The 24995-nt window shown below is 34.9% G+C and overlaps 2 protein-coding genes across 2 annotated transcripts in view; both read right to left on the bottom strand.

Annotated features, from left to right (window-relative positions):
• Positions 1 to 24995, bottom strand: part of LOC127986808 (uncharacterized) — a 353087-nt gene that overhangs the window by 12722 nt on the left and 315370 nt on the right. Inside the window, exons 84-90 of the mRNA XM_052589043.1 lie at positions 7075 to 7248; positions 6728 to 6898; positions 6413 to 6583; positions 3817 to 3990; positions 3447 to 3617; positions 3122 to 3295; positions 1945 to 2118 (exon numbers count right to left, since the gene is read on the bottom strand). Coding sequence (XP_052445003.1) covers positions 1945 to 2118; positions 3122 to 3295; positions 3447 to 3617; positions 3817 to 3990; positions 6413 to 6583; positions 6728 to 6898; positions 7075 to 7248 — 1209 coding nt within the window. The remainder of the gene's footprint in view (positions 1 to 1944; positions 2119 to 3121; positions 3296 to 3446; positions 3618 to 3816; positions 3991 to 6412; positions 6584 to 6727; positions 6899 to 7074; positions 7249 to 24995) is intronic.
• On the bottom strand, positions 8549 to 23632 carry LOC127986814 (NLR family CARD domain-containing protein 3). Its single transcript, XM_052589066.1, has 8 exons — positions 23369 to 23632; positions 22021 to 22112; positions 21262 to 21365; positions 16533 to 16640; positions 16058 to 16162; positions 10942 to 11011; positions 10582 to 10777; positions 8549 to 10473 (listed from the first exon to the last, which is right to left on the bottom strand). Exons 3-8 carry the CDS (start codon positions 21318 to 21320, stop codon positions 8549 to 8551), a joined length of 2463 nt encoding a protein of 820 aa, XP_052445026.1. The 5' UTR covers positions 21321 to 21365; positions 22021 to 22112; positions 23369 to 23632.

Here is a 24995-nt window from a genome sequence, read left to right as displayed (position 1 = left end):
TTAATATAAAATAAAGAGTTTAACTAGAATAATCAGATGTCAAAAGAATACTAATTAGAAACAGACATACAACCAATTTGCATTCCAACCTAAATTTGAGGTCATAATAAAATGGAGTCAGATTAGATACTAAAATGGAGTCAGATTTGAGTTTAACCTAAAATGAATAACTCTACCGGCTGAAAGACCAATCACGCAGGAAACCTTCATCCAGCACCGGATTCCTTCCTTGGACCGAGTGCCTGGACCTTACACTAAATGATTTTAATGTAATGTTAACATTGTTGTATTTTTATTAAATTAGTAGTATTTGTATGTGTGTTATATTTAAATTATTTGTTTTATGTGGTGGACAATATTGAAACATGAAATTTTAAATATTTATTTTATTTGACTATTTAGTTTGTTACTATTTATTTTATTTGGTTGTTATTTATTTTATGCATTTGCCTTTATTTGATTTATATTAATTTATAGTATGAGTACCTGATGTCATATGTTGCATGTTCTTTTGTTGTTGTTGTTTTTTTTTTTATAAAAAGACATAAAACCAACAATTTGTAGGTTGGTTTTAACAAGGATTTGTAGCATTTAAAAAAAAAAAAACTATGGATTTGTAGCATTTAAAAAAAACAGAAAAAAAAAACTTTGAATTGATAATCAACAATATTGTTGTTTCATTGTTTATCAATCATTTTTTAACATGTTCAGACTGAGCCAATAGACCATTTTAACAGGATTAATTAAATATTAATTCAATGTTTGGGTCTATAACTTTATGTATTTAGCTAAACAAGCCTGCACATACAACGATAATTAGAAAGAAGTAAATACATATTTGGGTGGTGTAATAGGCTATTATAATACAATGTCATTAATCAATATATGAGGAGCTCTTTTCCAAAACGCTAGAAATACATGTGTTATTTCATAGTTTTGTTGCCTTCAGTGTGAATCTACAATTTCCATAGTCATGAAAATAAAGAAAACTCTTTGAATGAGAAGGTGTGTCCAAACTTTTGGTCTGTACTGTATGTTCCATGTAAACAGTCCATATTTTGTACGATTTCTAGTTTATCATGTTGCAGGGTTAGCCTATTATTGATTGATTTCTCACAACTTATTGTGTAGATCGAAATGACAGCCCTTTATTACAACATGAGGAAACTGTGTAGTTTTAATTTTTTCATAACGAATGTTTAATGACCATAAAATGCAGTAAGAGCCTTTGTGTAAATTACTTTTTTTATGTATTAGGCTGTAGCCTGTACGAGTATCTCACATTTTCAAATTAACTTTCTAAAAATGTATTTTAATTTAATTTTCTAATGATTTTTAAGGATGTTAAAATGTTATATTATCAATATATATTTTTTTAATTTTGTTATCTGATCTCAGTTTACAAAACAAAATCATTTTGCCACCTGGTGGTTGTTTCATGAACGACTTTAACACACTACTGACTTGCAGTTAATGCCGTGGCCAATCACAAACAATTGCATTAGGACAGTAAGTACTTTGTGTTGGAATTTTTATTTTTTTAAATTGTGAGAAAAACACAGACTTGGAAGATTCACATTGGATTTAAATCGCAAAGTATGTGCTTTTTGTGGTTCCTTTTGGTTTTGGTTTTGGAATTGGCTTCTAAATCATTTATTCTAGATTTTAGTCTTATAACTATAACCTAATGTTCACAGAACACTATATAATTGTTTATAGTTCAATTAAAGTGTTTTTCAGTTTGAATTGTTTAAAGATAACATGGTATTATCAAAATTTGTTGTTGTTGTGAAAAGGAGGGGGAAACACCTTATTCAGAGGCCAAAACTCAATATGTAAAATTTGGTGCAGTTGCTAATATTTATATTTGATATGATATTTGTACAGACAAAAAGTAAGTTGACAATCCGGTAGCTTGTAATTTAATGCCAGTGAGATCTTTACCTGATGGACTTCGATTTACAGCATTCATCCTGTAGTAAATCATTGAGCTCCTTCACTCCTGATTGTCCAGGATCATTTCCTGTCAGATCCAGCTCTATCAGGTGTGAAGGGTTTGATCTCAGAGCTGAAGCCAGAGCTTTATAACCTTCTTCTGTGATACAGCAGTCTGAAAGTCTGTATATAAAAGAAGCTGTTAAGTATTGCATGTTCTACTCCAAATAAAATAAAGAACACAACATTATAGTCAATATTTTAATAATATATGATATATTAATAAATGGTTCTAAAGATGTAATGTTACAAAACGGAAAACAAGTTATGAAATACAAAATGTATGCTAATTTAATGGTATTTTAAAACGGGCAAAATTGTCTCATAGACTCCATAAATACACCCATTGACCAGTGCTTTAATGATAACATTTAACTAAATAAACTATTTGCCCAACATTGAAAACTGTCATAATTCATTCACCCTCATGCTGTTTCCAAAATTGGACTTTCTTCAGAAAAACACATAAGAAGATGTTAGGCAGAATCAAGTGGCAATCTCTCGTGAGGCCTATACAAAAGTGACTTAAACTGTAATTCCTCGACTGGCTGCAAAGGGAGTCAATCCCATAGACTCCCCATGTTAAAATGGCCAACTTTACAGCAGAAAAAAAAACATGTTTACAGCCTGGTTAAAAAAAAATATTTTGGTCTATATATTTAATTTTGCCTTTCATGAAAACTGTGAGGGGGGTGAATTTATTTATAACTCATCCGTTTAAATTATATTAAACCTTAAAGTTCTGCATAATTAAGCTCGTGGACACTTGAGTGACAGGTGGATTGCCGCTGCTGTCACCACCATCGAGATGGGCGTGGTTCTAGCAATAAGCCCCTGCCCTCCTCCCATTTTTCATTTTCTGAGAGTGACAAGATGCTAAGATGGTGACGGTCATCTCTGCATACTTTAGGCTTCAAAAATGCTCTTTGGAAACCTATGGGAGTGATTTTATGGACACTACGTCCATGTTTTTTACAGTCTATGGGAAGAATATTACCCTATGTCAAAGTGAAACTGAGGTAAATAAAGTAGCAGAAATTAAAGCCTCCAGTTTTCTTTTTTTTTTCAAATAAACATGATAAATGTAAATTAACATGCATAAAAGTGGATAAATTAAAATACACACTTCAGTTTTTCCAATTTGCACTGTGTGTTTTCCAACAGGTGACAGATCGTCTCATTTCCTGAGTCTCCTAGTTTATTTCCACTCAGATCCAGCTCTATCAGGTTTGAAGGATTTGAGTTTAAAGCTTCAGTCAGAACACGACAATCTTCTGGTGTGACACTGCTGTTATTCAAACTGTTAAGAGAACAAACAGTTACAGTTTCAACTAAGTATTTACCAATAGTTATTAGTTAAAAGTCAGCACCTTCTGGTAAATAATACATTAAACACATCCAGCAGCAAATTCACAAGTATTTTAAGTTATTATATTAATGATAAAACTCACATCAGTTTGTTGAGTTTACAGTGTTTATCTTGCAGTAGAGCAGCGATCTGTTTCACTCGTGTGTCTCCTAGTTCACATTCACTCAGATTCAACTCTCTCAGGAGTAACGGGATTTTACCCACAATTCCTTTCACATACTGACAGGCTTCATCTGCAGCAGGACCCAAAAACCTGCAGAAGAGAAGATGAAGCAGGATTCAATTCAACTAAACTTGGTGTAAAAAAAAAAAAAAAAAAAAAACGCATCTGATTCTGATGGGAATCAGAGAGAAATGGTTTATCTTGAATTTACTTTGATGCAAAAAAAAAAAAAAACTGTATTATTGAAGTAACATTTCTATTATGAATTCAACTGCATATCATGTCTCACTTCAGTGTCTTCAGTTGATAGTTTGGATCCTGTAGTAAATCATTGAGCTCCTTCACTCCTGATTGTCCAGGATCATTTCCTGTGAGATCCAGCTCTATCAGGTGTGAAGGGTTTGATCTCAGAGCTGAAGCCAGAGCTTTATAACCTTCTTCAGTGATACTGCAGTCTGAAAGTCTACAGTAAAGAGACTTAAAATAAATTAAATGTTTTATTTATTTGTGTGCCCTTGGTCACCAGCCTTAGAAGGAAAGCACATTTGAACAGTTTATGGAGAAACTATACTTCTAACTATGAGCAACAGCACAAAGGAATACAATAGAGTAAAGATACCAAAAAAAAAAATAAACAGTGATTTTCATTTTTCTTTTTTTTATAGGCAGCTCTAGCATTAGTTTTTAGGTACAGAAACTGAATCAAATAATCAAATGTAAAACAGCACCACATATTTAACTGTATAAATTAAAGGTTGTTCTTTAAAAAAAAAAAAACATTTGTAACATTAATCAACAGCAGTGAGTGATTTCTTTGTTGTTGATGTTCAAATAAAATAAGACTGTCACTTAAAGAGAATGCATTGATCTACTTGGTCTACGTTCAGCCGGCTCACACAATGTGTTTCTGATCTGCTATGACTGCTGTTATAGTATTAATGTGTTAATGTATTGTTTTGCTAGTACATTTGTATGTAAATGTCTAAAACCTAAAACAAACACTTTACTGGCTCTACTGGTCCCACATATAATGTTTTAGAATATAGTAATGTCTATACAACTATTCCGTGTTTTCAACCACAAAGTGTTTGTTTTAGGTTTTATACATTTAAATACAAATGTACTAGTAAAACAATACATTAACACATTAATATAACAGCAGTAATAACAGATCAGATACACATTGTGTAAATAATAGGGGTGGCATGGCTCGCTGAAATGAAACCGAACCATTCGCTTCACCACACACAGTTCGGCATAACCGTGGTTCAACTTAAATCTGACAAAGCATCTGTAATATGGTTTGCTATAAATAGCAGGTAAAACAAACAGGTTTTCAGCTAATATATGTTTCTGTTGATGCATGTGCATTCTGAATTCACAGACATAAAAAACGTGGACAGACTATGCACTGTTGTTCAATGTGAATGCCTTTTATGCTGGAATATGAGCAGTCATTTATTACATCATCACTCAAGTGCTGACTGCACAGATGAGACCTTAACTCATTTAAGCTTTGTCAGTTATACATTTAAGAGCCAGAGGACGCAAGCTCAAGCGTGCACTGTGAAGAATTGTGCATTTGCTCATCCAAAGTGCGCAAACCTATGCCTCAGAACGCACGCAAATATAAGTTATCTCTGAAGTATTGTTTAAATGGACAAATTTACACAAAAATTATGTTAAAATTCCCGTCTTGGTAGGTATCCTACAGCAGACATAGCCGGCTAAACGTAGACCAGCTAGATCAATGCATTCTCTTAATGTAATGCCACGCCAGCAGAGGGAGCCCTCGCCTGCGTACTGACTGTGTTCCACTCCCTCTGCTTCTCTTGTACTTCCTGTTTGATAGACATTTAAGCATGGCTGCAACCACAATCACGTTGCAAAGTATTGCCAGCCTGTCTGCCTTACCAAGCGTTTTCCCATTGCCATAGTTTGCCTTATTGTGTATGATCTTTGCCTGGTTTCCTCGTGTCTGCATTTGGATTTGCCCACTGTCTTGTTGTTTGGATTGGACTGCCTATCTGTGTATGATTCTCTGCCTTCTACAATTACTATTCTCTGCCTACTGTTTGGATTTGTCTGCTGTGGATGTTATTAAACTGCACATGGATTCTAACGCCGCCTCCGCGTCATTACACTTAAAGTGGCAGTTTATTTTAATCGAACATCAACAACAAAGAAATCACTCACTGCCCTTGATTAAAAAGCATTTGTAACTTTACAGAACAATCTTTAAGTTATACAGTCAAATATGTGGTGATGTTTTACATTTGATTATTTGATTCAATTTCTGTACCTAAAAACTAATGCTAGACCTCCCAAAAAAAAAAAAAAAAAATCACTGTTTATTTTTTGGCATATTTATGCTATTGTATTTATTTGTGCTGTTGCTCGTAGTTAGATATAATTTTAAATATAGTTTCTCCATAAACATAGCACATACTGAACCATACCGAAAACCGTAAAACAAACCGAACCATGAAAAAGTTGAACTGTGCCACCCCTAGTAAATAACTATAAAGTTCACTCTGTTAATAATAATATATGTAACATGTATATACAGTATTTCTAAGAAAATCAGGTTTTGATATTGAGAGTAAAAATACCCCACCCCCCTCGAGCATTTTACAAAAGCACAACATTTTGTTTTTTTATAGAGTGAACACAAATAAAATTTGACATTTACAGTTTGAAATGATGTTGTCTTTTTATCTGTATGAACATTAACGTGTGTATGACTTGCAAGTTGTTGCTACTGATACAAGACAAACACACATGTGACTGTGCCAGGGCCTCTGTCCTCTTGAGAGGGTTAACTTTAAACAAACAAACAAACAAAAAGTTATTATTAAAATTAAATGTTCATTCATTTAACTCACCTGAGTTTCTCGAGTATGCAGTTTGTATTTTCTAATCCGTTCTGGAGTTTCTTCACTCCCGAATCCTGCAGATTATTTTTGCTCATGTCAAGCTCTTTCAGAATGGAGTTTGATCTCAGGACTGTAGCAAGAGCTGAACAGCTATCCTCTGTTAGACCACACTTACACAGACTAAAATGATGAAATTGAGAGAGAATTTACAAACACAAGGTGCTTGTTTTCACTCTTAAGTGATTCCTAAGAAATGTGTTTAGGTCACTTGATTTCATTAACATAGATTAATTGTGCAATAAATACCACATTCAAAATTCTCACTTCAGTTTGTTGAGTTTACAGTGTTTATCCTGCAGTAGAGCAGTGATCTGATTCACCGGTGTCTCTCCTAGTTCACATTCACTCAGATTCAACTCTCTCAGGAGTAACAGGTTTTTACCTACAATTCCTGTCACATACTGGCAGGCTTCATCTGCAACAGGACCCAAAAACCTGCAGATGTGAAGATGAAATAGGATATGTAATTTCCAAATAAACTTGAAGAAAAACAACATCCAAATTAGTTTATCGTTAATTTACTTTGATACAGCAGGTTTGGATTAGTGAAATATGTCTATAAATAATACACCTGTATTTAATTTATTTTGTATTATTTCATCATGTCTCACCTCAGTGTCTTTAGTTGACAGTTTGGATCCTGTAGTAAATCATTGAGCTCCTTCACTCCTGATTGTCCAGGATCATTTCCTATGAGATCCAGCTCTATCAGGTGTGAAGGGTTTGATCTCAGAGCTGAAGCCAGAGCTTTATAACCTTCTTCAGTGATACTGCAGTCTGAAAGTCTAGAACAAGTATGAAATCAACTGATTAAGCAGCTATAGTAGAATTTACCTTAACAATATTAATCCCTAAAGTGACCTTCTATAGTGAATTGCAAAGTGAAAACTAATAGCCAGTTACATGGGCAAACAAAAGGCTGAGAATCTCCAGTCATCTTCAGTCACTCACAGTAACTATGTATCCATACAAATGTATGAATTAACTTAAGCACAAAATTGGAATATTACATGAAACATTTGCACATAAAGCACTGTTTCCATCCAGTGAGTTGAAGAGAACAAAATCTTTTGTTAAATTCCACATAGAAAAATTACATTTTCTGAAGTAGAAGTCAATGTATATAAAAAAATTGTATACAATAAATTCCAAGCTTCAGACTATGCAGATGAAAACTAAAACTATGAAACTATTTAACAAATTGAATGAACAGTTTTGAAATAATATGTAAAACAAAATATTTAAGTTTTTTTGACATCCGTTTTTGTCTGTTATCATACAACTCACCTCAGTATCTCCAATTCACACTTTATATTCTCTAGTCCATTGCAGAGCAGCTTCACTCCTGAGTCCTGCAGATTATTATTGTTCAGGTTTAGCTCTTTCAGATTGGTATCTGATCCAAGAACTGTAGACAGAGCTGAACAGCTTCTGTCTGTTAAGTCACAATTATTCAGGCTACAAGGGAAAAAAAATCACATTAGATTGAATACCAACATTTATAATACAGCACGGCTTTATTGACAATGAGTTAAACATTTGAAAGCACTCCACTGTCTTTAGTGTCTTGAGGTGGAGAATATGGAGGTTATTGATTGCAACACTGAGAAGTTCTTGATAGACTTAAGGCTCGTTCACACCAAGTGTGATAACTATAAAGATAATGATAAGGAAGATATAGTTCTAAAAATCTTTCTCAATATTAAAGAATAGCAGAGTTCACACAACAGCTATAATGATTAAGGCACAGAAAAACAATATAGTTGGAATCACATTCAGAACTATTTTATCCCAGCTGATAAACAATAAAAACACTGATAGTCAGAATCAATCCTGCTTTTTTACGAGTTTGAGAGTTTAAAGCAGCAAACTCGCATGTGCTTAGAATAAACATATATTGTTTGCTGGTGTGGACAATAATATGGTTATCTTTATAGTTATAGTTCTTGGTGTGAATGGGGCTTTAGAGTTAATATTCATATTGGAGTAAAAATAACTATGGAACAAAGTGTTTTATAAAAAAATGTACACTGTTCTCCGGATACTGTTGATAAAAAAGCTGCTAAATAAAACTCATTTAATGACTTACAGAGCTCTTTTGGAGGTTTTGATGACTGATAATAATCTAACAAGACACTCATCTGATTTCTTGAATTTCTGAAGCTCAAACTCCTCCAGCTCCTTCTCTGATGTCAACAACACAAAGGCCAAAGCAGACCACTGAGCAGGAGAAAGGTCAGAAGATGAGAGACTTCCTTTGCTAAGGTGAGTCTGAATATCTTTCACCAGAGTTTGATCATTCAGTTCATTCAGACAGTAGAACAAATTAATGGATCTCTCTGGAGACAGATTAGCTTCTAATTTCTGTTTGATGTACTGAACTATTTCCTTTTTGCTCTGGTCATTGTCATCTTGCTGTGTCAACAGACCTCGTAAGAGTTGCCGATTGGACTGGAGTGACAAACCGAGAAGGAAGCGAAGGAAAAGGTCCAGGTGTCCATTGTCGCTCTCAAGTGCCTTATCCACTGCAGTTTTGAGCAAATCAGTCATGTTTTTTTTGGATTTGGGCTGGAGTAACAGAACAAAAAGGAAGTGAAGGAAAGGGTCCAGATGTCCATTGGTACTCTTAAGTGCATCGCCCATAGCTGTCTTGAGAAAATCAGTCATAGTTGGGTCATGAACAAACACACTTTTCATGTTGATGTCTAGAAACATATGTGCATAAAGGGCTGCAATAAACTCTTGAATGCTCAAGTGAACAAAGCAGTACATGGTACCAAGAATGATCCCAGTTTCCTCCTTAAATATCTGGGTACACATGCCTGAATACACTGATGCCTTATAGATGTCAATACCACAGGCTTCCAGGTCGGTGTCATAGAAGATCAGGTTGTTTCTTTCCAGCTGATGAAATGCCAGTTTTCCCAGTGAAAGGATGGCATCTTTATCCCATGAAACATCTAGTGTATATTCTCCATCATACTTTCGTCTGCTCTGCAGGATCTGAAAGCGGAGAAAGTGTGTGTACATCTGTGTCAGAGTCTTAGGAGTGTCTTCAGTATTCGATTCCTGAAGTGTTTTGGAGGCGTCATCAGCCTGACTGTTTTGTAGATCATTATTTTTTTTTTCCTTTAAAATGTTTTGGAGAACAGTGGCTGAAATCCAGCAGACAACTGGAATGTGACACATGATAAAGAGACTCTTTGATTTTTTAACATGATCAATGATTTCTTTGGCCTGATTCTGATCTTCAAATCGTTTTTTGAAATACTCCTCCTTCTGTTCATCATTGAACCCTCGTACCTCTGTCAGCCGATCTACACAGTCAGGAGGAATCTTACTGGCAGCTGCTGGTCTGGTGGTGATCCAGATGAGAGCAGAAGGAAGCAGATTTCCCTTAATGAGGTTTGTCAAGAGAACATCCAGAGATGCTGGTGATGATACATCAGACCACTTCTCATTAACATCAAACTTCAGAGGAAGACGAAATTCATCCAATCCATCAAGAATGAACAGGACTTTTTGGTTCCTTCTTGCAAGGTTCAGTCCTTTTGTCTCCGGGAAAAACTCAGTTATAAGGTCCAACAAACTTTGTTTTTCTTTTTCCTTTAAGTTCATCTCCCGGAAAGGAAGAGGAAATATGAAGCTGATATCCTGATTCTTTTTTTCTTCAGCCCAATCTAAAACAAACTTTTGCACAGAGACTGATTTCCCGATGCCTGCAACTCCTTTTGTCAGTACAGTTCTGATCTGCTTGTCTTGTTCAGGTGCTTTAAACATGTTTGTGCACTCAACTGGTATCTCTTGTGATTCGGATTGTCTGGAAGTAACTTCAATCTGTCTTACTTCGTGTTCAGTATTGATCTGTTCACTACAACCCTGAGTGATATAGAGATCTGTGTAGATGTTATTCAGAAGTGTTGAGTCACCTTGCTTTGCAATTCCTTCAAAAACACACTGATACTTTTTCTTTAGGCTACATTTTAGCTGATGAACAAAGATCAGCTCATCTAAATACAGAGACAAAATAAAGATTATTTTTATCATTTTGTTTTAGTATTAGTTTTCACTGCTACATATATAAGTGACAATATGACAGATGTTCATGAGTCTCTTACCTTCTAGAGTATTAGCAGCTTCATCTTGCTTCATCACTCTCAGGAAGTAGAGTGTGAGATCAAGAGCTGCTTCTTTGATACTGCATCTGTTCTCATTAAAATCCTTCACAAAGTATTGTATGTCTTCCTTTTGTAATATTTTCTTAAACTTTTCCAGTTCATTCTTCAGAAATGTGATTATTTTTCTTTCAAGATCCTAAATCAAAGACATTTTTGCATTTTTATGGGTTCTTAAATGAAAAAAAAAATAATGTTTAAAATAAATAATTAATCAAATTTATATTGAATATTGTTGAAAGTGTTGTTCAATACCCTATTCGTTTATTATAAAAATAAACATTATTGAAAAAAAATTCCTACCTTGAAGATCCATAGGAGATTTCTTGTTCCTTGACTCTGGACATCTGAATCTAATGACTCATCCTGAAGTCTATTAGTGAATAAAATAAAATACTGCATTTTCAGGGAAAATATAAGAGAAACAGTTTGCAATTGTTTTAAAAGAAAGACAGAAAGCAATAGCAGTACAAGTGGACACCGTTAAAGTACAGGACCTATTTAAGTGTAAATTTAGGTAAATATTAGGTCTCTCATTATAATATTTTCTGTCCTACATGCAAATGTAGCAACAGGGGCTGGTGAATTATACATAAGTACAGTAGGTGGCCAACCAGAGTGTGCTTTCTACCACCGCCTCCGTCCCGTCTGCAAAGTGCGTTTGAAGCTTTCGACCATTCTTTAACACTCTTGAGTCGATTAACACATATACGCGTTATGAGTCATTTTCTCCTAATATCCCCGAAAAGAGCTTAAATTACACTTTCAGTTTTAATTGTACAGATAAGAGCAATACATCAATTAAACACTACTTTAATTACAGCTTTTCTATTTTTTTAGTGTGTTCCGTGGGTGTGTGTGTGAGAGTGAGTGTGCATGGGTGAGAAAGAGAGAAATGGCTTTACTTCAGTCAAGCAATAATTTTCTATACAGAATTCACACCCTATACAAATACCACAGCTGTAAAATTTTCACACCCTTTACTAAATTGAACCTATACAATAGCCTACTCATCTGGATTGAAGCAGCAAACATTCATAGTAAAAGTAAACAAATTACATAACTTTATTTAATATTTGAATCACAGCTTATATAGTGTTTTGACATCGACAACCCAAGTGCATTTTACCTCAAACTTGCAACATAACCAACAGCCAACCTGCAGTACACAAATAACTCGCACGGCTTCTGGGCGTGTACTTGAACCTGATGTCAATAGTGTGGAAAGTACAGCCCAGTACTTTCATTGAAAGTTCATTGAGCATTTCAGTTCAGGGAAGAGAGCACCACCTGCTACAGGGAAACAACCACGCTCGGAATCACAAATCAAATTAACATCGGCACTGCTTTTAATCGCTGGAGACAACTGATGGACCTGAAAGAAATGAGGTTCGACTCCGAAATTGCAACATTTCTTTTGGATTGGTAAGTTAGATGCTGTTAGTAGTTCGCTAGAAGTTTGTTTTATATGTTTGTGTATTTGTTTTCGGGAAGTTATAACATAGAAATGTATCGAAGGCTGTTCGATAAACATGCTAATGTTAGCGATGGCTAACCGTAGCTGCGTTTGATAATTAGCTAGCTATAACTTAACTTTACCCATTTTATTATATCATAACTAACCTGCTCTGTCTAGTCTGTTGGTGTCCTTGTCCTCTTTGCTTCTTGGTTTTTCTGTGCGTGAAAAAATTGATGTGTGGCGTGAAAGCGTGTGAAAAGAGTCAATTGCGTGTGTCTCACGGTGAATGCTTGAGAGTTGGCACATAGAGGACAGGTTGATTATTGCTGTTTAGCGTTTGTACTAATCTATGATGTGTCCCTGTGTGCGTACAGGGACATAAAAAATAAATTAAAAGTGATACGTGGACCAAGGTGCCTTTTTTGGCATGGAGACAGAAATGACATAACCAAAATAAAAAGGTTTCTGCTCATGATTCTTTCTGACTAGATACATATTCAACATATGTTCACAAAGCTGACACTTCAAAGTTTACTGTTCAGGAATCAGAATCACTCAGACTGTTATGATAATAGAGATATATAAGCTCAAACATAAAAACAAAAATAAAAATATTAAAAACATATTTTTTAAATGTATTTAAAAATGTGTTGATGTAAGATGAGTTTAGAAATAGAGTGTAGCTAAAGCCACAAGTCTTTCAAAACTTCATTAGAAATTTCATAATCTAATCTGTAAAACTGTGAATTTTATGAAATATTTTCTAAGGCCATGTCATGTGTGTTTTTTAGAGAAGGCTAATCAGATTGATTTATGGCCCTTGTCATCTCTGTAAGATCTCACATGTAAACTCTTCTGTGTATTTTGTATGTGTGTTGGCTTTGCAAAACTTACTATAGTCTTACTATAAAAATACAACAAACCTTTTCTTACGACCTTAAGTGAATTATTGAGACAAAAATGCATTATGAAGAAGAAAAGCACCTGCTATTAGTAGCATTAGAGCTACCTTAGCATCAAGCTACATCAGACAATTTCTGAAATTATTAGTACACCTTTACTCAAAACTCATTTTAAACCCCGATCGAGTGTTTATAATAACTTCCTTTAGCGATCAGGGGTGGAATTTGGTCGTTTACTATTGTAAAAATATGCTATTTGTAGCCTTTTTCATAGCTGCACAAGTTAGCATTTCCGATGTACATTTTTTTTTTATATTTTATAAAATGCCCCAGATCTCTAGAAAATCTCATACCAAGCTTTTCTATCGTAATCGCGGGTTTATTATTCGGATATTTCGTGTATACAGAGGTGTTTCAGTGTTGTTGTGAGCAGATATGGACCAGGAACTGTTCACGAACCATGTGACACGATCTGACGCTGTCTGGTTTTGGGACTGTCAGATTGACAAGCCGAAGGTCCAATCAGAGTCTGTCTGGGTCACAGCTCGAGTACACGGAAGCAAACACACAGAGACAGCTCTGGGAGAGGCTATTTATCATCAGATTGCGTAAATCAGTGGAAAATGAATATAAATGACGATTCTGTCTGAAGAAATACGAAGTAAACATCAGTAAATATATCCATATATTTCCGCAGATATGCATCTTTGGTCTATAAATCCTTATTGATGCTGTTCAGTGAGTCTATGTGAACACAAATAAACCGCTGCTGACGTGACTGAATATGAGTGAGTGGTGAATTTCTATTTAAAATGGGGCATAATACGGATTTATTATTTTGCACTCCTGACATAAATCGCTAAATATCTGTCACTGCAACAATGTTGTATCAAAATATTGGTCAAATATCGAAGCTAGAGTCTTTAAACTTTCAATTGATGCACAGTTTGTCCAGATCAAGTAAGAGAGTGATGTTTAACGTGCTGTGAAAGTGAAACAATAATAAACTGGGGCCGTCGGCGATGTTTGCACGTAAATGGGGTTAAGTAAAGGATCCTAATATTTCGTCCACAACAATATTTAATGAGGTTAACTTATAACTCCCTGTGGTTAGTCTGCACGAGATCAACAAACTTGTTTGCTTTGCGGCCGCTTTAAATACAAAATAAGCATTCGATCTACGTTAGAGCATAGAGACTATGCCATTTCTCGTTTGTTACTCTAGAGTAGACCAATTCACTTTATTGAGGCATACTGCCCCCCTCTGGTATGGAATGTGGAGTATGATTAGATTTTTTTTGCCAAATATTACAGATGGCACCTTTAAATTTCTAAAGTAGCAATTGCATCTCGGGTCGACATTAACACATTGACAGAATTATATTCAGAATTAAAAAAAATATTTTTATACCACTTTTTAATGTGTGATTGTGTAAAGGTGTTCACGAGATACCAACCTTTTGTGAACTTGCTTTCAGCGAACACTCGTTCTCATGGAGATGCGGTGTGCACGGAGGGGAGGGGCTGTGTGTGTGTGTCTGTGTGTGCGCGCGTGCACATGTATGTGAGAGAGATGAGTGAGTGACAGATGCAGGGTAAGGAAATGCAGCTGAACATTATTTGCTCTATGAAAGACATTGACAAAGACAAAAACTAAAGGTAATTTAATTTCATTTTAATTAGTTTTGCCAAATACACATAACAGATTTGGTTAGTTATCGTTATTTTTGTAATGCCTCATTTTTATTTTTATTTCAGTTAATGAAAATGTTTTTTCCCACCTAGAATTCATTTTTTCGTTCGATTTCGTTAACGATTATAACCTTGGCCAGTACACCGACGGCTTTTCACTGCTTACTATCTGTGCCTCAGACAGCCATACTTCCAGTGCTGTACGGCGGCCCATATCCCCCGCACAGATTTCAAAATACTTCCACACAAATTACATGATAGTGAATGTTTACAATGTAGTCTGTGCACACGGGTGCACTTCCGGAAAAATTGGCCAAAAAAAGACCAAAAAACGGCCAATTGCCGATCGTGTATTTTAAGCAAAAACCGTCCGGTTCTGATGATTTATGGCCGGTTAACCGGTGTGTCCCTAGTGTGTGTATATATATATATATATATATATATATATATATATATATATATATATATATATATATATATATATATATGACTGTTTAATAACAATAGCATGCAGTAATAGCCTTTGTGTAAAGGTCTTTTAATTTTTTAAGCATAGACTGTAGCCTGAGACTATACCACTTTTTTAAATTAACTCGCTGTAAATTTTCTAGTGGTTTTTAATTATGTTACAATGTTATATCATAATATTGTTGTTGTTTTACTTCGTTGTTTTATCTCCGCTTACAAACCAAAATTTTACAATTGCAGTCATTTTGCAATCCGTCCCCTTATGATTTTAACACACGACTATCTTGCAGTTAACGCTGCGACCTTGCGGTGACGGCAGTACATGCCATTCTGGTTGTCCAACTACTGTATATTCTGCATTGACAATAAGTATTTTCATACACTGTCGAGCAGTTATGTTAGTGCACCAAAATTAATGGAGATTGCCAAATACTACGGTTCACATCAAATCATTATAATCGTCTCTGTCTCTAATCTTCTTTGCTGATGTCCTTAGTATCTTAATGAAAACTGATAAATATTTCAACAGTATAGTTTCATGATAAATACTGATTAAAAATATTTTCAACAAACATTCTATGTGCAAACAACAATAAGAATTGGCACACTGCCACCACTTCTCCCAAAGATCAATTTATTGGAATATATTGAATCTAAGAATAAATTATCCTTGGGAGCAGCAGTGGATTCTCTCTACTTATATATGTTTGGTTGAATGATCTATTGTATTTTAGTTATGCCTTTTAATCACTGCCTGTATAATTGTATTGGAAAAAAAGCTCCATACATTGGAAGGTCACCAGACATTGTGTTCAGTGATATAATTTTTTTATTCAGTGAACATCGAACACAAAAACACAGTGGCACAGTTAGCTAAAATAATGCTATAATGTCATACCTTTTGGTAGATGATTTTTTATCACTGAATTCCGGTTGTTCACATCCTTTTGATCGGTCACTCTTCACAGACACAGAGCTGGGCACATGTGAACCTGATCTTAAACTAAAGACACAAACAACAGAGGGAAAAAAACAATATTACAGAAGGTCCTTTGGTCAAATGTATGAACTTTTAATGTTGCAATCTGTAATTAATATACAATTATAGACATGCATTTGATCTATTATACTTATACATGTCTGGCTAAATGATCTATTGTATTTTCCATGGTGAATTTATGCCTTTTAATCACTGCCTGTATAATTGTATTGAAAAAAAAAAGCTCCAGACCAGAGTTCAGTAAAGATTACCAGACTTTGTTTTAAGTTATTTATTTTTTTCATTCAGTCAACATCTAACACACACACGCAAAAAAAAAAAAAAAAAAAAAAACAATGGCACAATGAGCTAACATAATGCTGTAATGTAATACCTTTTGGAAGATGATGATTTTTTATCACTGAACTCCGGTTGCTCACATCCCTTTGATCGGTCACTCTTCACAGACACAGAGCTGGACACATGTGAGCCTGATCTTACACTAATGACAGAGAGAACAGAGAGAAAAAAAATATACAGGAGATACTTTAGTTTCGTTTGAAGAGATTTTGTGTGCAAAAAGAAGTTGTTTAGTTCAATTTAACACAACTAATTCACTTAACTCTTCAGGCCTAATGTAAAGGAATCACAGGTAAACTACCAGTCAAGTAAAGTACTGGTTTCTCATCCTACATAATTTCCACTTCACTGAAAAACACAACTGGCTCTAATACTGTTATAGTGCAACAATAATAAATCTCATCAGTAAACAAACTCTGTTGATCCCATTGACCTGATGAGAAAATTCTAAAGCAAAACTATCATCTTGTTCCTATAGCAATGAATATACTGAACAATGAACAGTTTGCAGAGAACGAGTTTGAGAAAGAGACAAATCTTTAAAATTTCCCTTTAAATGTAAATAATTGGCAAACTAGAATTACTTCAAATTAGGGCTGGGCAATAAATCATTTTTATTGATTAACTCGAATGTGTTGTTTTACATCGATTTGTTTAAATGAACATGGTTTCATGGAAAAATGGTTTCATTTTTAACATCTGCCAACGCTCCACTCAGGGCTCCAACTGGTTCCAACTGGGCTCAACCCTCCCCCCACACATTTGCCGTAGAGACATACTGCCTAGTGCGAGCATTTCACCCTATGAAATGAACAACACAGAGGCAGCACAAACACAACCACCAAAAAATGCAAACTGCAGCAGTGTTACTCATTAGGCGACTCGCCAAGCTTTATTTTTGTGGCTCTCATGTCAGGTAATAATATGACGATATGACCATGCAGTCAATACAGATATTTAATAAAAACATGAAAAACAAGCAGGGCTAAAACATAACCCATTAAAAAGCTAAGGTAAGACAAATAGACAGTGTCTGCTCTATTTACAAATAATTTATATTTTTAAACAAAAAAATTTATAAATAAAACCTAAAACAGCGGCATTACAAGATGGAAATATAGACTAGAAAATATATTTACACCGTTTTTAATCTGAACAGCACTTAATGCTGAGTGTGCACTTGGATGGTTAGATGCATGATGGGCTAGTATAAAAATGTAGCTAGTATTATTTTTCTTTTCTTTTTTATCCGATTGTCTCATTTATACCTCTGACTGGTAAATAATAAAGAGATATTTTAACACTAGTTTTGAACAATTTCTTTGTCATCTAAATATTGATTTTAAGTAGGGGGGGAAATCGATTTAAATCGATTACATCAATTTAATACTAATACACATCAAACTAATACAGATCAAACTAAATCAGACCTGTTAGCCAGCACCCCCCATGATGGGACTCACAGCTGAAAGTGCCCTACCTAACTTAAAATTGTAACAGTTCCTTACTTATGTTTGTTACACACATACTTTTTGGTGTCTTTAGAAAGAAGACCCTTTAGGCTTTACTTTTTATCAACCAGAGTTGTTAATGCTCAAAAATATTAAAAGTTATAGACACTGAAGTACCTTTGTAACACACTGAATTTTTTTATTTGATAAAAAAATACATGAGATCAGTCCTGGAGCAATCTAGAAAAGTAATCGGTTGAAAATGGGTTCAAATCTGCTGATGTGCAGTTATAGAGATTGTAATCATACAAATGCGCAATAAAGTCAATAATCACACTCTATTCATATAGACGGCGTTCACATCGATAGCTGTGATTACTCAGTAATAGCGAGCTGATTCGCGCTCAGACAGATGGTAATCATGCAGATACGGGCACATTCAACATAAAACACACTCACACATATATGCAAACTAGGGCTGGGCGATATATCGAACGATATGATCATGCGCATCTAATCAGTAAAGCTGCTTCCGTGATCACCGCTAAAATCTCCATCACCTGCTTATAATTGGAGTGCCATTTAATAGACAGAGCCGTAGATCGCTGACAAGCCACGCCATATCGTGTTCATTATCGCAGATGAATCGCCTTCGATATGAACGCGATATGGCGTGGCTTGTCAGCGATCTACGGCTCTGTCTATCAGAGGTGGGACTTTCAAGTCACAAGCAAGTCTTCAAGTCATATTCAAGTCCTCAAAGGGTTAAAGCTAAAGAGATAATTAAGTGACTAATTAAATGATGATTGTGCATTAATGATGAACTTCTGCTGTTAACAATCAACATCACTGAAGTAAAGAGAAACACAAGAACTACAACTGAATTTAGCCACAGCCTTCAACTGAAAAAAAAGTAAAAGAAAAAAAAAAACTGTCACCATAATTGTGGTCAAGGTTTGCTTTAAGTAGTGTCTTGACCCTTTTACTAACTTAAACCAATTTGATTCAAAACAATTGCAATATTGTTTTCACAACAAACATGTATGCATTGCTGAGTCAAACCTTGCAGTAACATCTTGTCTTATGCTCTCATGCTTTTTCTGTTTATAACTCATGATGACTGAACATCATGAAATTGTGTTTATCTTTGGATAGTAGACCGATACTCAGCTATTACTGAACTGAAGTAAAAAAAAAAAATCACAATGCTTCATTATTGAAAGACACAAAAGGAGACAATGAGTTCAGGTTTTTAGACAAACACACTTATCACACGATCCTCAACAGTGGTGACAATTTTTCATACTGCAGTGCATGACGGGAGTTTTTACTAAGGTTTTACCCAGCATGCAACATTTTGTTGATTGTCACCACTGTTGAGAGTCATATGCTGGTTCTTGATCTCTGTGTGTGCCTACAGAGTATAGTTTTTCAAATGTTGTATGCACTTAGTAGATTTAAAATTCACTTTAATTTTTTCCCCCATAGTGTTGATTTACTGGGTTGATTATGCTTAATTTAAATAGAGCTAATGTTAATTTGATTGTAATCTGACCACCTATCACATACAGATTAATTTCTTCTCTCTGCTTTACAGCACCTCATGCAATGCTACATAAAGAGATCTAACATGACAGTCAAGGGTCAAGAGCCCCACTAAAGCAAACACTGATCTCCATTATGGTTGCATCACTTTAACCAATAAAACATCAACATCTGATCCTCTGTAATTCTCAAGAACAGCAGGTGTTCATCATTAATGCACAATCATCATTTAATTAGTCACTTAATTATCTCATTAACTTTAACCCTTTGAGGACTTGGGATATGACTTGAAGACTTGCTTGTGACTTGAAAGCCCCAACTCTGGTAAAAGATGAATGTCAGTCAATAAGCCAAAGAAGACTATCTCATGATGTCCAAATCAACATGAGTTATAAACAGAAAAAGCATAAGATTATCTGTCATTACAAGGTTGGATTCAGCAATGCATACATGTTTGTAGTGAAAACAATATTGAAATTGTTTTGAATCAAATTTCTTTGAATTAGTTAAAGGGTCAAGAGACTACATAAAGCAAACCTTGACCACAATTATGGTGACATAGTGTTTTTTTTTTCTTTTACTTTTTTTTTTCAGTTGAAGGCTGTGTCTATCAGTTGTAGTTCTTGTGTTTCGCTTTACTTCAGTGATGTTGATTGTTAACAGCAGAAGTTCATCACTAATGTACAATCATCATTTAATTAGTCACTTAATTATCTCTTTAGCTTTAACCCTTTGAGGACTTGGATATGACTTGAAGACTTGCTTGTGACTTGAAAGTCCCACCTCTGCTGTCTATTAAACACCACTCCAATTATAAGCAGGTGATTGAGATTTTAGCGGTATTCACGGAAGCAGCTTTACTGATTAGATGCGCATGATCATATCGTTCGATATATCGCCCAGCCCTAATGCAAACTATTGAAAAATAAAACAAATAAAGAAAAAGCCGATCACTAAGTTATGCCTTCATCAGCTGACAGGTGCATCAGAGTGCGTTACTAGCCGTCATGAGAGAGCGCAAGAATTCAACAAAACAATCTTCCGCCTTTCTTTCACTTTTTTTGTGGATCGTCTCATTCTGTTAGTGATACTGTACGCTACAAAACCATGCCGGGTTTTTCTACCAAGACGCAGTTTTCTGAGCGAGAGGTATTTTTTATAGAGGTATATTTCATAACGGACACAAACAATACTGTCCCTGAAAAACTGAAACATGAACTGAGCCGGCTCGGAGGCCGGCCCAGCCCAGCCCAGCCCAGCCCAAAGTGCTCCCCCAAGTGCTTCTACCTGAGCTGGGGTAGAAACTTGGCTGAAGGTGCGAGATCGGGGTGGCGGAGGGATTCTGGAAGTCGAGAGATAACGAAGGAAGGACTTTCTTGATTATTTATAGGCATTTTCTCTTGAGCTGATTGGTAAACTGTGTAATCACTTATGATGAACTAGCTGTGTTAATTATCCGTGCATGCTCCTCCCGAAATTTGCTTGAGAAACTTCACTTATATAAGTTTAAATAAATCTAATTTAAATAAATCACTTGTTCAAAAAAATTTAATAAAAGAGGATGGGAGTTTGAAATTCATCCCATTCAGCAGTATTGAATATTAGACCTGTTTCAAGTTGTTTCTGGCCTAGAACAATCTAAAAGCAGGAATAGGAAGTTCTAAACTGAAGTTTTGCACAGCATTGAGAAAAAGACTCCATTGTTGATGGGATTTCATTCTTCACAGACAGTTTAAAATAATTATCTAAACATAGACTCAGTCTTACCTCTGTTTCTCCGAGAGACACATCTCAGACGGAGGAACCTTTCCTCGCTCCACTGACATACTGCAGCTACACAGACTTGAAAACTATCAGATGCTCATCATGACCTGAAAATGACAGTATTTTACTGAAATAACATGACAATTCAGATGAATGAATATTGAGTTAATAAACAATATATATATATATATATATATATATATGTAAAGGGCTACAAACAAATATTTTAACCATCTTGATTTCATATTATTCAGATCTCTCCACAACATATGGATCTAAATATACTTTTATTACTATGCAATTAATAAACATTATGTGGTAACACTTCACAATAAGTTTCAATTTTTTAACATTAGTTTATGTGAACTAACAATGAAATATACTTGTAAAGCTTTATTTAATCCTAGTTAATATTAAAATCAACATTTACCAATGCATTTTTTTAATCTAAAATTGTATTTATGAATATTAATTAACAGACCTGAGCTAACATGAACTAACGATGAACAATTGTATTTTTATTAGGTGCCGTTAACAAATATTAATAAATTCTGTAAGAAATGTTTTACTTATTGTTAATGTTAGATAATGCATTACTTATTTTGAAGTGCTACTAATTACTTTTACACAGTGATTGATAGTAAAACAATACATACTTGTTTTTTTTTTTGCAGTGATATGATATAAGAATCAAGATATTGGCATTTGTTTTATTTTTTAACATTAATGTAAAAGGAACTCGGTGTGTTGGAGTTTATCTACCTGTCTGAATTCACACACCCTGGTGTTGTGCAATATTCAGTTGGTGGAGCATCCATGAATATTCATTATAGTTCCCCTGTTGTGGGCAGGTCCTTGAGACAACACACAAACAAATGGAACTCAAAATATAAGCGCAGTCAGAACTTTTCTAATGCATTATTTCTAAAAGGTCATGAACTTTCAATGTTAAGTTATAACTACAAGTTTCAAAACAAATGCATAGTTTGTGGAACATGATAAATCATCATATTTTCTGGACCCCTTAAGCATGAAAGGACCTCCTGTCAACTGCCAGTAAAACAGAGAGAAAAATCTGCTGTTAAAATTAGCCCACTGTGGGTCATCCTAAACAACACTGAATGCTGTATATTGATTTTGTAAAATGTAAAAAAAATAAATAAAAATAGCATTCATTTTTGGATTTTGGTCCTGAATGCAATGTTAAAGGAGTGTTTCTTTATTTTATTTTTATCTTTCCCTTCTTCTTCACAAATGTGCTTTAAATTAAATTTGCTAAGTTTGTTAATACAATGATTTTTTTGGTAGTCTTCTGGCCATAAATTATTCTGCAGAGTAAATGCTCAGCTGCATAGACCTGTTCTGAAATGGACCAATAAAAAACGACTCTCTCCTGTTGCGACCTTTGATGTTGAAGTAAGCTGATGATGAATAAAATGCAGTAAATAGCCAATCTGTTGCTATCAGTGAACTCTGTTGTATTTGTTTACAGATCAGGACGCACAATCTCGCTCACAAATATTTCAATGCAAATACTGCTTAACCATACCCGGGCCAGATCATAACCTTACCTTAAATGAGGCACGTCTGTTAGTATAGATATGGCTGTTTAGACATTTTTATAATAATTTTTATTATAAACATTCAAGGGAACAGTTAAAAATCATATAGTCAGAACTATTGGCGCAAAGAATTTAACATAAAAAAACAAACGAACAACATTTGTATGTCAAGCTCTCAAAGGCCCAGTACGTAGCACTGCCAATGCCGGAAATGTCTGACTTAAGAATACTTTCGATATCTCGATTTAATAATACTATACATTTATAGTATTATTAAATCGCGAGATCGAAACAGACCTATGATGTGATGAGTGATGCAAAAATGGTGCCAAAAAACTAAAACAAAAACAAAACAAAAAACTTTCAAAACAATATTTTTCGATAAACTTTCACTTTAAACGGTTACACGTGTTTAAGTCTGGCTGACTCCGGAAAGAGGCAGACATTAAATAAATTAACATTTAAATCACACTTGGGCTACATGAAATCCGTTAAACAACAACATAATTCCCTCAAACAACTGTATTAGTTTTAGTATTTAAACTTACTTGCAGTAGTTCAGACGGTCGTGTAAAGCAGGAAGTCTTTGAAACACTTTCGATTTGTGATCGCTGTTAACACACCTCCATCATTGTTGTTTGTCACATGACAAATAAAATCCAGTTTAAATATTTTGACTGACCATTCCGTTTGATTTTTTAAAGCTGAATTAGCATTTCATGACCACAGACCAACAGACTCTGGACTTTACAAAGTAACCACCAGTGCAGAGACGACGCTCAACATGTAGCTTAATATTACCGTTTCATATACAGTACGAATCTTGTACATTAATCAGACTAAAACTGGCAGCTGTAACAGTAGCGCCATCTCTTGGCAGTAAAGTGAACGTGTAGAAAAGTTAACAGCATTTTTTTTTTTTTTTTTTACATTTAAATACATTTGTGTTGAAAAAAAAAAAAAATATTAAATTTACATTTAAATATAAAATGTCTAATTTAAAGAGCAACATAAACCGAGTGAACATTTAAGATTAGGGAACGTTATTCACTATTAACATAGCATGTGTATTACTAGAATGTTGGCTGTTTATTAGTACTTATAAAGCACCTATTAATGCCTTATTCTGCATATATATCCCTCAACCCTAATTTATGTTTTTGTGGGACCACCCAACAGAGTTCGTGATTTTAGAGTGTGCTGAGTGTCAGGGTTGGCAAGGAGGAACTCAAATGCAGACAGGAATCAGAACACGAAGGGTTTATTTACAAAAAGGGGAAAAACAAAACCCACGAGGGGGAAAACAAGGGCTAGGGTAGACACTAAATAATTTAACAAAAACTGAGTAGACAAGGTAAACAAGGACTCTAAACAGGAGAACATGAACTACAAATAAACACTCACTGCTAGACAAAAGACTTCTTTGAGGGGTTTCAAGGACAAGATATCTCAGGAGGCTGACAGGTAGGAACACATAAGTTGAACAATGAACCGACGCAAGACAGAGCACACTAGGGGATCTAAATAGGGGAACAATTATGACACGACAGGTGACACAGATAGGACAATCACGACAAGACTAGGATAACAAGGGGGGCGGGGCAAGGGAACGAGACAACACAAGCACATGGCCCAAAGACAAGGCCATGTGCTTGTACACAAAACACGGGTCTGCCATGATCCTGCCTCAAGACTAGGAAAAATCAAGGACACGAGGGCAGAATCATGACACTGAGGGCTTTTCCTTTTTTTTAATAAAAGGGAAGAAAGAATGGAAGGACACAGTCTATGAGAGACAGCATGACAATGCAACACTGAGCATTGAAGAAGAATGCTACAACACAATAGTCAGCCAAGCCAGAGTGGTAGTCCAGCATGCCTTTGGGCATCTTAATGTCTTGGAGAAGGATAAAAGAAATCCAGAACACCAGGAAAGATGTTGTAGTTCAGCAGATTTTAGCTTTTTAACTTGTCTTCGGGTCTCAACCGGAGTCTTTGAGGACCATCCTCTTGGATGCCCCAGAGATGGAGATGAAAATGAATAAAATGAGCACACTTAAAAATACCATGACAGTATTATTTTATTGTTGATTGTTTATTGTAAACACAGACAAGCAATGCATTTTAAATTAAAATATTACTTGTGTGTCATTTTGAGTTAGTGAAAAAGGGAAC

The sequence above is a fragment of the Carassius gibelio genome, chromosome B22 (assembly GCF_023724105.1).
Source record: "Carassius gibelio isolate Cgi1373 ecotype wild population from Czech Republic chromosome B22, carGib1.2-hapl.c, whole genome shotgun sequence".
In the NCBI taxonomy this organism is placed as follows: Eukaryota; Metazoa; Chordata; class Actinopteri; order Cypriniformes; family Cyprinidae; genus Carassius; species Carassius gibelio.
Note: the sequence above shows the minus strand (reverse complement) of the source record. Positions and strands in the feature narration are given on the sequence as shown.

Excerpts from the sequence above, each read along its gene's own strand:
- LOC127986814 (XM_052589066.1), bottom strand. The coding sequence starts at position 21,320 with ATGTCAGTGGAGCGAGGAAAGGTTCCTCCGTCTGAGATGTGTCTCTCG. Across the intron at positions 10,778-10,941 it reads ATCTCCTATGGATCTTCAAG|GATCTTGAAAGAAAAATAAT; the intron begins GTAGGAATTTTT and ends TCTTTGATTTAG. Across the intron at positions 10,474-10,581 it reads AGCTGCTAATACTCTAGAAG|ATGAGCTGATCTTTGTTCAT; the intron begins GTAAGAGACTCA and ends CTCTGTATTTAG.